At 41.9% G+C, this 12946-nt stretch overlaps 1 protein-coding gene across 2 annotated transcripts in view; it reads left to right on the top strand.

Annotated features, from left to right (window-relative positions):
- The window catches only part of NPSR1 (neuropeptide S receptor 1), a 200527-nt gene that overhangs the window by 165881 nt on the left and 21700 nt on the right, over positions 1 to 12946 (top strand). For both annotated transcript variants that reach the window (XM_012558111.1, XM_004385313.1), the window contains one exon: positions 569 to 770. In XM_012558111.1, coding sequence (XP_012413565.1) covers positions 569 to 770 — 202 coding nt within the window. The remainder of the gene's footprint in view (positions 1 to 568; positions 771 to 12946) is intronic.

Below are 12946 nucleotides of genomic sequence, written 5' to 3'. Positions count from 1 at the left end.
TAACCACTGTGCCAGCAACCCTCAAATACTGCCCTAGTGCATTGCAGCACTAGGTAGAATGGAAGAAGGCCAGACAGACCAAGGGCCCTGACCCTGCCTGTGCAGTCAGTGAGGTTAGAGAGGCTGAGCACATGTTGGTGGATACAACACACAACTTAGCGTTTGCAAAGCGACCTTTCAAATGCGTACGGTACACACTGAGCTCCCTAACACTAGAGGACTGGATGCATCAACATTTCAAGAATCAGGTGGGTAAATCAGTGAAGAAGAAGGGAAGTAGCAGTCACCTCATGCCAGGCAGCGTGCTCTCTTCTGTAAAAGCATTCTCTTTTTAATCCTTATGTCAACTCTGTACCAAAAAAAACCAAACACATTGCTATCAAGTCCATTCCAACTCATAGCGACCCTATACCATTATCCTTACGTTGCACATGAGGAACTGAGGCCCTGAGAGGCCCTGAGAGGCCCAGGGTGACTCGCACAGTGGTTCTTGTCCACACTAGACTCCGGATATGCTCCCCAAGGATGTTTCCAGGTGTCCAGGCATCCCTCTCTTCTCTTTGAGCAGAGAAGCAAGACAAAGTCCTCGTCGGGATTGCCTGGAGCCTCTCTTTCCTGTTCTCCATTCCCACCCTGATCATATTTGGGAAAAGGAAACTCTCCAACGGAGAAGTGAAGCGCTGGGCCCTGTGGCCTGACAACTCTTACTGGACACTGTACATGACCATCGTGGCCTTCCTGGTGTACTTCATCCCTCTGACCATCATCGGGTAAGAGGCTGCAGGGCACACAGGCGCTTCTTTGGTCCACCAACTGCTGCTCTCCTCCCACACAGGTCACTTATTTGTCCTAGTGTCCTTGAGGTCTGGTCACAAGATCTTATCTAAAATGACTACAGGTCAAGTCCCACTCTTCCCAAGTAGAATAAGGAAGAGGGAACTAACATTTTCTATGTATGTGTTACAGAGCAGGCATTGTGGCAAGTGACCAACAATTATCCCATTAACCACATGTCAACTCTGTGAAATAGTTACTGTAGTTCCCATTTTATAAATGATAAAACTCAAGCTCAGAGAAGTAATTTACCCAACATCACACAAAATTTAAACCTAGGTTTGTCTGATTTCATATTCTGTTATTCCTCCTATGTCATGCAGTCTTTCCTAAGACATAGCACCAGTTTTAGGGATCTTACTATTGGAAAGATAGATATACCTGAAACAAAAGTGAGCAAAAAACACAGTATATACTAATATGCTAGAGTGTATGTGCAGTGAATGTGACAGCCGTATGTGAGGACAGGTGTATGAGTTTCCTAGAGCTGCCGTAACAAAATACCACAAACTGGGTGGCTTATAAGAACAGAAATGTATTGTCTCACAGTTCTGGAGGCTGGGAGTCTGGAAGCAAGGTGTTGGCCTTGTTGAGTTCTTCTGAGACTCTGAGGGAGAATCTGTTCTATTCCTCTCTTCTAGCTTCTGATAGCTCCAGGTGTTCTTGGCTTACAGCTGTAGCATAATATGGCGTCCTTCCTGTATCTCTCTGTCTCTTCTTTTTTAAAGGCCACCACTCAGATGAGATTAGGACCCACTCTGCTCAGCCTGACCTCTTTTTAATGCAACTGATAACATCTCCAAAGACACTATTTCCAAACAAGGTCACATTCACAGGTACCAGGAGTTAGGATTTCAATATAATTTTTTTTTTTTTATATGAGGCTGCCACAAACCTTTATCAACTCATGTTTTCTTTAGGATGGTGGCATTCTCTTAGGGCTTTTTTTTTTTTGGATGGGGGGCACAATTCAATCCACAACAACAGGTTATTGTGGAAACAAGGTTATTGTGGCTCCCAAGAAGGGAGCCACCACTGAAAGAGGGGAGGATTGGGAGCGGTAGAGAGGACGTGGGCTCACTGATGACAGGAGGCCAGAGGGTGTGTGGGGGCAGTGATTGAACAGGCAGGCAGTTGCCAGTTGGAGGCAAAGTTGTCAGGAAGCTTCTTCTTGTGGCTGGGGTGAGCTTAGTTGTGAAGGGCCTTGGCAACCAAGCCATAGAATGTTCTCTGTGTCCTGCAGCCAATGGTCTTTCAGTAGAAAGGCACACAACAACCTGGTTAAAGCAGGCTCTCATTTGGTCAGGTGGCAGGATCACCCCCTGAAACGGTGGCTCTGCATGTGTGGATGAGCAGGAAATTGCAGGGAGGACCTGGCATGTTTAGTGTGTATGTGGGCCATGTTGATCCTACATCTCTTGAGTGCCCTCAAGCCTACCATAGTGTGTCACATAATATGTCCTGGGTGAAGAAGAATTAACAATTACCTTTTGGATAGTATAAAGAATGCTATGGATTACTCGTACTTATATTGTACTTAATTTTATTGTACTTTATGAAAGTACTTAATTATATTGTATTTAAAATTGTACTGGCAGTGCCAATGGGAGAAAAGTTGGCACTAAGCTTCTAGTGGCTAGAGTGAGGTAGAATTCATTCGAGTGGAATTTCTAGATCAAAGATAATGCTCATTTTAACACCTTTGATACATATAACAAACTGCCCTCTAGAAAAGGTGTACTGCCAACAGCATCAAAAAGCTCTTGTTTCTCCTCACCCATTCCAATGGAAGATATTACCATTTCTTCATTAAATCTTTGCCAACCTGATTGGTTAAAAAGTTTCTCCTTTTAATATGAATTTCTTTGATTATTAAGGTGGTGGAGCATTTTTCAAGTGTTTTCCGACATTATGGAAATCATCCATTCTTGCTCTTTACTCATCTTTAGTCTCACAAAATATTAAAGCTGGGAGAAATGTTATCCATCACACAGTCCAACCCCTGAACATTTCACAAGAGTAGACCTGGGGCTAAGAGAAGCTAATGACTTGCTCCCCATCAGAGGTGGAGCTGAGTGGGAACAGGGTGTCCCTGACAGCCAGCCCAGCAGACTTTCTGTGATTCGCTCTTGTCCAGTCATCTCTGCTGAGTCGAAAATGTAACATTTACATTTTATTTCAAGAGGAGCCCTGGTGGCACAGTGGTTAAAGTGCTCAGTTGTTAACTGAAAGGTTGGCAGTTGGAACCCACCAGCCACTCCACAGGAGAAAGATGTGGCTGTCTGCTTCTGTAAAGATTACAGCCTTGGAAACCCTATGGGGCAGTTCTGCTCTGTCCTATAGGGTCGCTATGTGCCAGCATGGACTCTGCAAAAGTGAGTTTGGTTTTGACCACCCTCTCCTCCACCAAGTACAACTTGGAAGGAAGCTTGAATGGAAGATGAAGGTTACTCAGACAGCCAGTCAAAGATAAGTGAAGAGTGGAGAGGCTAAGGTAGCTGTGAGAAGGAACTGGAAGGAAGTGGTTCATGCCATCACAGGCAACTGACAGGCATTGATTTCTTTAGCAGCTCGTGTGCTTGCTTCTCTCCTGATTGATTTCCCATCAGCTTGGGTGGAATCAGCCACGTGCAAATCCCCTGCTCAGTAGGGCGGACACGGTTCGCAAACCACACGGCTCACAATGTACTGTCAGGGTAGATATGTCACCGCGGGTCTTTCACTGTCTGAAATTTCTCCCATTAATTCAGGCTTCATCATCCCACTAGGGCCTCTCCTCAAACCTGCCTATAGCCCAACGTGTGCTTTTTTCTTCAGCATCCTTGGCAAAGGCAAGATATAAATTGTCTGGTGACTAAAGATGATGATCCCAAAAGTGGGTCTCACTCAGGTCCCATCAAACTGTTCTTGTTGTTAGTTGCTGTTGAGTCAATTCAGACTGATGGAGTCTCCATGCGCACAGAGTAGAGCTGCTCCATAGGGTTTTCAAGGCTGTGACCTTCCTGAAGCAGGTCGCCAGGACTGTCTCCTCAGGCATCTCTGGGTGGGTTCGAACTGCCAACCTTCCAGCTGCTTAACCATTTGCACTAACCGGGAGCTCCCTTATCAATCTAAGTCCTCCTTTCTCCCACCTTTATTGCCCCACCCTCACCCCACACTTTGCTTCTTGCTACCAGCTATGGGGGAGCCTTGAAGATGCAGTTCTGCCTCCTCTGGCCTTGTCCTTGAGCTTCACTGAAGCATTTCCTGACAATATGACCACTCATCAGTCATTGTCTTCACTGTTCTGCCATCTGTGAGTGTGGGCTCGTCCAAGTGAGGAAAGGGCTACTCTCTGGGGGACATGGCATTCTCCACTATCTTTCAGCTTCTTCTCCCTTCTTGAACCAAGACCAGGCCCAGGCGAAATTTTGGGGGGAACTTGTTTTTCAACTAATTCCTGGTACAAGTTGCTACAGTTTCACATCTCTCAGAGCTAAGAGTCAACTCTTTTTTGTTTTTTTTTTTTTCTTCCTCAACCGCTGTTTGGCCCCCTAGGCTGGATCTGTCCCTCTATGACTCTCTTAAACCAGAGTAAACTCTTAACTCCAAGCCTAACTAGACCAAACACACAGTGTTACAGAGACTCTTACGCCCACACATCAATAGGTGGCCACCTACACATATATATATAAAATGATAGATATATTTATAAATAAATAAACATATACGTATAAATATAACTATATATAAATCCCTGGATATATGTATCTCTGGGGATGCAAGTAGTTAAGCACTCACTCAACTACTGACTGAAAGGTTTATAGTTCAAATTCATCCAGAGGTGCCTTGGAAGAAAGACCTGGTGATCTACTTCCAAAGAAGCACAGCCATTGAAAACCCTATGGAACATGGTTCTACTCTGACACACATGTGGTTGCCATGGGTCACAATGGACAAGAACTGGAGAAACACACACATCTTTACCAACTTTATAGGTAAGAAAAAAATCTATCATTTGTTGTTTTGACTTGTATTTCTTTCAGTACAAAGGTTAAACAGTTTTTTATGGTTATTACCATTTTTGTTCCTTTTTAAAATTCTTTTACCCATTTTTCTGTTTGAACATTTTTTATTTTCTCTACTCTTTAGCTTTAGAGAAACTCTTTATATAATAAGAGCACTAAACATTTTTTTTCATATGTTGCAAATATTTCCCTGATTTGTCATTTGCCTTTCATGTTGAATCTGTTTTCAGCTAACAGCACCTGACCTAATTAAGAAAAGGAAAGGACAAATAACTAAAATTAGAAATGAGAAAGGCAAATGACCAGATATAAAAAAAATTAAAAGAATCATAGGAAAGCACTTTGCAAAATCTTTTATAAATGCATGTGACAATCTGAATGTAATGAATATGGCTTTTTAAAAATATACAGACATCTTAAATTTTAGCGTGTTTACATCTACTCATATTTTCCTTTACATTTTTATGTTTTATATCATCCGTGGGAAATTGTCCCTTCTGCATATTTATAATAAATACTTCTCTATGCTTTTAATGATTTTCATTTTATTTTTTAATTATTTGAAAATATTTCAGTGTTAGGAATGTGTTAAGAATCTCACTTATAAAAATATCTTTAATTGGTTTGACAGTTGTCCCTGTACCATTTACTTTTGATGTTAGAATTGAGCTAAGGATCTAAGCTGATTTTTTTTTCCTTAATGCTCAGTCATTTTTCCCAATACCATTTACTGAATAATCTATCCTTTCTCTATGGGCTGAAATGTCAATACTATCATATGCATATTTATAGTATTAAATATTTTTATTGTTTCTGGACTTTTATTGGGGCCCTGGTGGTGCAGTGGTTAAAGAGCTCCGCTGCTAACCAAAAGGTCAACAGTTCGAATCCACCAGTTGCTCCTTGGAAACCTTATGGGGCAATTCTACTCTCTCCTATAGGATCACTATGAGTCAGAATTGACTTGACAACAGCAGGTTGGGTTGGGTTTTGGTTTGGACTTTCTATTATCTTCAATGTATTTGCCTGCTTTTCTGGCACTAATATCACATGGTTTTAGTTATTGGTGCTTTATATACATTTAATATCTGCTAGGAAAAATGTTACTTATCTTTTTCAAAGATTCTCTGGCTATTCCAGGGTAAGTGGCTGACACACCCTCCTTGCACTCTATTGCTCCAGCCATTACAAACTATCTGTTTTTTCCTGAACACACCACACTCCTCTCACCCCTGTGTCTTTGTACACATCATTCCTTATTCCTGAATGTGCTTCCAAACGTACCCTGCCTTCTTTCTGGAAAACTATTGCACATCCTTCAGGTCCAGTTCAAGTACCAACCCCTCAGGATGATGAATATGGAAGACATGAGGAGAATTGATATCTTTGAATTATGGTGTTGGCAAAGAATATTGTATACACCATGGACTTCCAGAAGAAGGAACAAATTTGTCTTGGAAGAAGTACAGCCAGAATGCTTATTAGAAGTAAGGATGAGTACCTGCCAACCCTAGGCAAAGTAGCAACTCAGGTGTTCACTGCCCTAATCTTCAACCTCAGTCCTTGTCCAGACCACCATTAATGCTTCATGGGAGTTTAATTGCTTACTTGTGTGGCTGTGTCTTGAGCACAGTACAGGGACAGTGGCTCTTAATTTCTGGATTCCAAATATGGCACACTTATGACACTTCATAAATGTTAGATTGAATGAACATATGCATGCCTGACTGATAACCTGCACCAGTCACACAACAGACATGACCCTTAGCCCAAGTCACTCTCTGATCTCTCCCTCTCTCTCTCTCTGAGACACACATATACACACCACACACACACACTCCTCAGAAACACTATAGAAATTGAAAGCTATATAGTATCTAGATCTGTATCTGAGATGTGCCAGGTCCTCCATAAAATATATCTGAAAGGGAAAAAGGACAGGAGGAAGGGAGGGAGGGAAGGAGAAAGGAAGGAGTTGTATTGTCTACGGCAAACTCTTACAAGAGCTGTATATACATAAAAATCTAGCTACTCCATCATCAACTAAATCAGGCTCCCAGGACTTGAAACCATAGTGACTGACAGTAGAGGCAATAAGTTGTTTTTCTGGGTCAAAACAACTCCTGCTGTTTTCAAAATTCGCTTGACATAACTGTCTAATTTTTGCTGCAGAGGTTATTAGCCCTGGTGTAATCCTGGTGTAATTGCTTTACTGTAGCTGCGATATTTTCTTGCTACCTAATTGATTTCTCGTTCTCCTATCATTTTTATCTCTGTGTGATAAGGTAGAGGCATAAAAGACCCACAGCTGACTATTACAAAGAATAAGCGGAAAAAGCACGTTTGTCCTGGAGCGCTGATTTGTAATATATGAAAAAAATCAATTTGTTTTGTTTGGCGATTGAGGATCAGGCTGTGGAAAGCTCCATGCTGGGGCTGGCACAGCTGTGAAGCACAGGACAATGGTGGGTAAAAGGTCTCCCAGGGCCTGGCCAGCCCTCTCCAGAGCATGAGGCACAAGGCCAAGGAGGATGACGGGGCTCAAGGCAACCCATCACATCAGTAAAGAAGTGACATCCTACATATTGTAATCTGAGGGGGTGGAAGAAGTTAATGTCTACTGAAAAAGCCTTTCTCACTAGTTTGCTAGGTTATGGTAGACATTTGTGGTTGGATTCCCAACATCTATTCCACTTCCACCACGTAAGAGTAATCTAAGCCACTCATGGCAACTCCATCCCTCTGTGTGGGAATGGTTCCGGAATGGACACATGATCCAGTTCTGGCCAATAAGATGTGAGGAAGTGTCTTCAGAGAAGCTTTTGAAAAAGTTTTCCCCATTCTTAAGAAAGAAGTACGGGAAAGGATAACTTCTTTTCTTCTTCTGGACATTGCTGTTTCTGGGTTAACACCTGGAACTGCCTACACAGATTTAAGAAGACCTACACTGAGGAGGAAAGAGAGACATGGAAGGTACCCAGGTTTTTTAAATCAATCCTGGAACGTGCTCTACTTTTGAAGTTGTAATTATGGGAGAAAAAAAATATTCTAGTTCTTAAATCAATTTGAATGGAACATTTTCTGTAACTTGATAATAACAGCATTCTCATACACAGCTGTCCATACTTGCTGGTCCAAGACATCAGTGAATTCATCTGAACTATTGAATGCTTCAGAGTGAACTCTTCTTCTGGTACCTGTAGGAAATCTGTTAATTTAGTGATACCAAGTGAGTTGCTGGAGGCATCCCATTGCCTTTCTCAGTCCTTGGAGCCCATCAAACTTGGTCTAATGGACTGTATATATCAGAACTTTTAAGTTTTTCTTAGTTCCTTAAGTATTAAACTGTGCCTACATTTTCCCTCAAAGCTTGGTTCTGCTTTCATACCTTCCTGAGCTCAACTATACACAGATACACTTACAGAAGTCAAGGCCCTATTATACACCTTTATACCACCCTGCATTTTTATCTTCATAGCATGTAAAAAATAAAAATCTGCTTCTGTTGAGTCAATTCTGACTCCTGGCATGTCAGAGTAGAACTGTATTCCATAAGGTATTTAGTGACTGATTTTTCAAAAGTAGATCACCAGGCCTTTCTTCCAAGACACCTCTAGGTGGGTTCAAACTGCCAACTTTTTGGTTAGTAGCCAAGCACTTAACTGTTTGCACCACCCAGGGACTCCTTCACAGCACTTGTTGTTAGGTGTCGTTGAGTCAGTTCCAACTCATAGCAACCCTATGTACAACAGAAGGAAACACTGCCCAGTCCTACACCATCCTCTCAATTGTTATGCTTGGGCCCGTTGTTGCAGCAACTGTGTCAATCCAGCTTGTTGAGGGTCTTCCTCTTTTTCACTGACCCACTACTTTACCAGGCATGATGTCCTTCTCCAGGGACTGATCCCTCCTAATAACATGTCCAAAGTATGTGAGATGAAGTCTCACCATCCTTACTTCTAATAAGCATTCTAGCTGTACTTCTTCCAAGACAAATTTGTTCATTTTTCTGGAAGACCATGGTAAATACTATGTTCTTTGCCAATATCATAATTCAAAGATATCAGTTTTTCTTCGGTCTTTCTTATTCATCGTCCAGCTTTCCCATGCATATGAGGTGATTGATAACATCACGACTTGCGTCAGGTGCACCATAGTCCTTAAAGTGACATCTTCGCTTTTTAAGACTTTAAAGAGATCTTTTGAGGCAGATTTGTCCAATGCAATGTGTCATTTGATTTCCTGACTGCTGCTTCCATGGGTGTTAATTGTGGATCCAAGTAAACTGAAATCCTTGACAACTTGAATATTTTCTCCATTTATCATGGCGTTGCATATTGGTTCAGTTGTGAGGATTTTTGTTTTCTTTATGTAGAGGTGTAATCCACACTTAAGGCTGTGGTCTTTGATCTTCATCAGTAAGTGCTTCAAGTCCTCTTCACTTTCAGCAAGACAGATTGTGTCATCTGCATAATGCAGGTTGTTAATGAGCCTTCCACCAATCCTGTTGCCCCATTCTTTTTCGTATAGTCCAGCTTCTACGATTATTTGCTCAGCATACAGACTGAATAAGTATGTTGAAAGGATACAACCCTGACATACCTCTTCCTTGACTTTAAATCATGCAGTATACCCTTGTTCTGTTTGAACAACTGCCTCTTAGTCTAAGTACAGGTTCCTCATGAGCACAATTAAGTGTTCTGGAATTCCCATTCTTTGCAATGTTATCCATAGTTTGTTATGATCCACACAGTCGAATGCCTTTGCATAGTGAATAAAACACAGGTAAACATCTTTCTGGTATGCTCTGCTTTCAGCCAGGATCCATCTGACATCAGAAATGATATCCCTGGTTCCATATCCTCTTCTGAATCCAGCTTGAATTTCTGGCAGTTCCCTGTCGATGTACTGCTGCAACTGTTTTTGAATGATCTACAGCAAAATTTTACTTGTGTGTGATATTAATGATATTGTTTGATAATTTATGTATTCTGTTGGATCACCTTTCTTTAGAATGGGTACAAATATGGATCTCTTCTAGTCAGATGGCCAGGTAGCTGTCTTCCAAATTTCTTGGCATAGATGAGTAAGCACTTCTAGCGCTGCATCCGTTTGTTGAAACATCTCAGTTGGTATTCTGTCAATTCCTGAAGCCTTGTTTTTCTCCAATGCTTTCAGTGCAGCTTGGACCTCTTCTTTCAGTACCATTGGTTCCTGATCATACACTACCTCCTGAAATGGTTGAATGTCGACCAATTCTTTGTGGTACAGTGACTCTGTGTATTCCTTCCATCTTCTTTTGATGCTTCCTGAGTCATTTAATATTTTCCCTATAGAATCCTTCAATATTGCAACTCAAGGATTGGATTTTTTCTTCAGTTCTTTCAGCCTGAGAAATGTCCAGCATATTCTTCCCTTTTGGTTTTCTAACTCCAGGTCTTTGCACATTTCATTATGATATTTGTCTTTTCGAGCTGCCCTTTTAAATCTTCTGTTCAGCTCTTTTACTTCATCATTTTTTCCTTTTGCTTTAGCTACTTGTCTTAGTCATCTAGTGATGCTGTAACAGAAATACCACAAGTGGATGTCTTCAATAAAGAGAAATTTAGTCTCTCACAGTCCAGTGGGCTACAAGTTCAAATTCAGGGCTTTAGCTCCAGGGGAAGACTTTCTCTCTGTGTCGGCTCTGGAGGAAGGTCCCTGTCATCAATCTTCCCCTGGTCCAGGAGCATCTCAGTGCAGGAACCTCAGGTCCAAAGGACACGCTCCACCCCCGGTGCTGCTTTCTTGTTGGTATGAAGTCCCCCTATCTCTCTGCTCACTTCTCTGTTTAACATCTCAAAATAGATTGGCTTAAGACACTATCTAATCTTGTAGACCTCATCAGTATAACTACCGCTAATGTATCTTATTAAGTCATAGTGATAGAATTTACAACACACAGGGAAATCAGATCAAATGACAAAATGGTAGACAATCATACAATACTGGGAATCATGACCTAGCCAAGTTGACAGATATTTTGGGGGGACACAATTCAATCCATGACACTACTGTATGTTCAAGAGAAACTCTACATTTCAGAGTCTCTTCTGACATCCATTTTGGTCTTTTCTTACTTTCCTATCTTTTTAATGACCTCTTGCTTTCTTCATGTATGATGTCTTTGATGTCATTCCACAACTCAACTGGTCTTCAGTCATTAATGTCCAATGTGTCAAACTATTCTTGAGATGGTCTCTAAATTCAGGTGGGATATACTCCAGGTTGTACTTTGGCTATTGTGGACTTGTTCTAATTTTTTTCAACTTCGACTTGAATTTGCTTATAAGCAATTGATGGTCAGTTCCACAGTCAGCCCCTGGTCTTGTTCTAACTGATGATATTGAGCTTTTCCATCCAGATGATGTAGATATTGTCAATGTGATTCCTGTGTATCCGTCTTGCGAGGTCCACGTGTATAGCACTTAGCTCCTTTCTAATCATATGTTCCTTGTGTTCTCATTTTATTATTATCTGTCTTCTCAGATAAGATGTAAGCTCCGTGAGGAAAGGGGCTCTATCTGTTTTGCCTACTACAGTATCCTCAATAGCTCACCTGGGACAAAGTAGTTGATCAAATAAATATTTGTGGAGTTAATTAATAAATTAATTAAGGAAGAGAGACACTTTCGTCCAGGGAGTGTCCTTAAAACCCCTGCTAGGACAGGAGGGAAAGGGGCCTTGGCAAGTAAGTGCAACACCAGCTCTCCCCACCCTACCCCCCTCCCCATGCTTGGTAGAGCACATGGGGCAAATGGCCTCTAATGAGATCTGCAGGGCATAACTGAACATCATCCTCAAGCTTCAAATATGAGGGCCAAGAAAGCCCATTGCCAGAGAAGGAGCTTTAGACCCCTCTGGCTCTGAGGGTCTATGGCTCCAAATCAGCAATGGCTGTCCATCAAGACCCCAGCCCTTTGCTGGTCCCCGAGGGGGCCAAGGAGGGGGCACTTATGGTCTGAGTGAACTGCTCTACATTAAAAGCATTATGGGTAAAGCAAGTTCTCTGTTCTGTTTCCTGAGTACTTCCCACACATAATCCAGAACCAGGACTCAGGAACTGGCCTCAGGGATCCTCCTAAAACTTTTCAGCAAGGCCTTCCACTGGCTTGGGCCTTCACACTCTCCTACTGCTATGAGCTGCCTCTATGAAGGAAATGAAAGAAAATAGGCTTACAAAATTGAGAAATAAACCAACCTATTATAGGGAAGAGACACTTTCCTCAATCTGGGAAATCCTTCAGTTTTCTGATTTTTCAGAAGTGTCAAGAAAAGCCAAACATGTTGAGAGAATGAAGATAGGTCAAAAAAGTGGAAGAAGTTGTAGCCAAGAGAATGGAGATGCTTTTCCTCAGCTCTGTTTATGAGAGTAGGCTATTTCTAGATCTCATTGATTTTTAATTACCATAGACAAATCTCAGTGTAGCAAACATTATACCAGCATGAAGGTCCCAAGGAAGGAGAGGTTCATTTTCATGGGGAACAAGGCAAATCAGAAAGGTTTCATAGCAAAGGGATGTAAACAGCATGGACAAAAAGGGAAAAAAAACTCATTCTAAGAAAAAGGCACAGCAGAAGCAGGGAGATGGAAGGTGACAGAATTTTCATTATCTGGAGTCTACTGTCTAAGAAGCATGGAGTCAGGGTTTGTTTGGGTGGTCTGCTCCTGGCAGGCTTCCAGACACAGGGGAAAATAGGCGAGTGGGGGGGGCAAAATGATGATGATAAACGTGAGGAAGGCAGAGTCAGATTGTGGGAGATATTGGATGCCCTACTAAAGAGATGGGGCTTGCTCTTGTAAGAGAGTAGAGTTGCTGAAGGATCTTTAAGTCAGAGCCATTAAGCTCTCTGAGCTAGAGCTCCAACTCTGATGGCAGTGTGGGCATTAGGGTTGGTGGTCAAGAAGAGGTGGTTAGAAGATATGGCCATCGTCAGGCAAGAAACTGTCAGGGTCTGAAGAGCAGGGATGAAGAGGAAGGTACAGATTATGTGGACATATATGCCATTTAAACATGGCTGCACTAATGACAACTGCAGCCCCCACAGGCCTCTATGCTGTATAC

The sequence above is a fragment of the Trichechus manatus genome, unplaced genomic scaffold, assembly GCF_000243295.1.
Source record: "Trichechus manatus latirostris isolate Lorelei unplaced genomic scaffold, TriManLat1.0 scaffold00137, whole genome shotgun sequence".
Lineage (NCBI taxonomy): Eukaryota > Metazoa > Chordata > Mammalia > Sirenia > Trichechidae > Trichechus > Trichechus manatus.
This window is presented reverse-complemented; position numbering and strand designations above follow the sequence as displayed.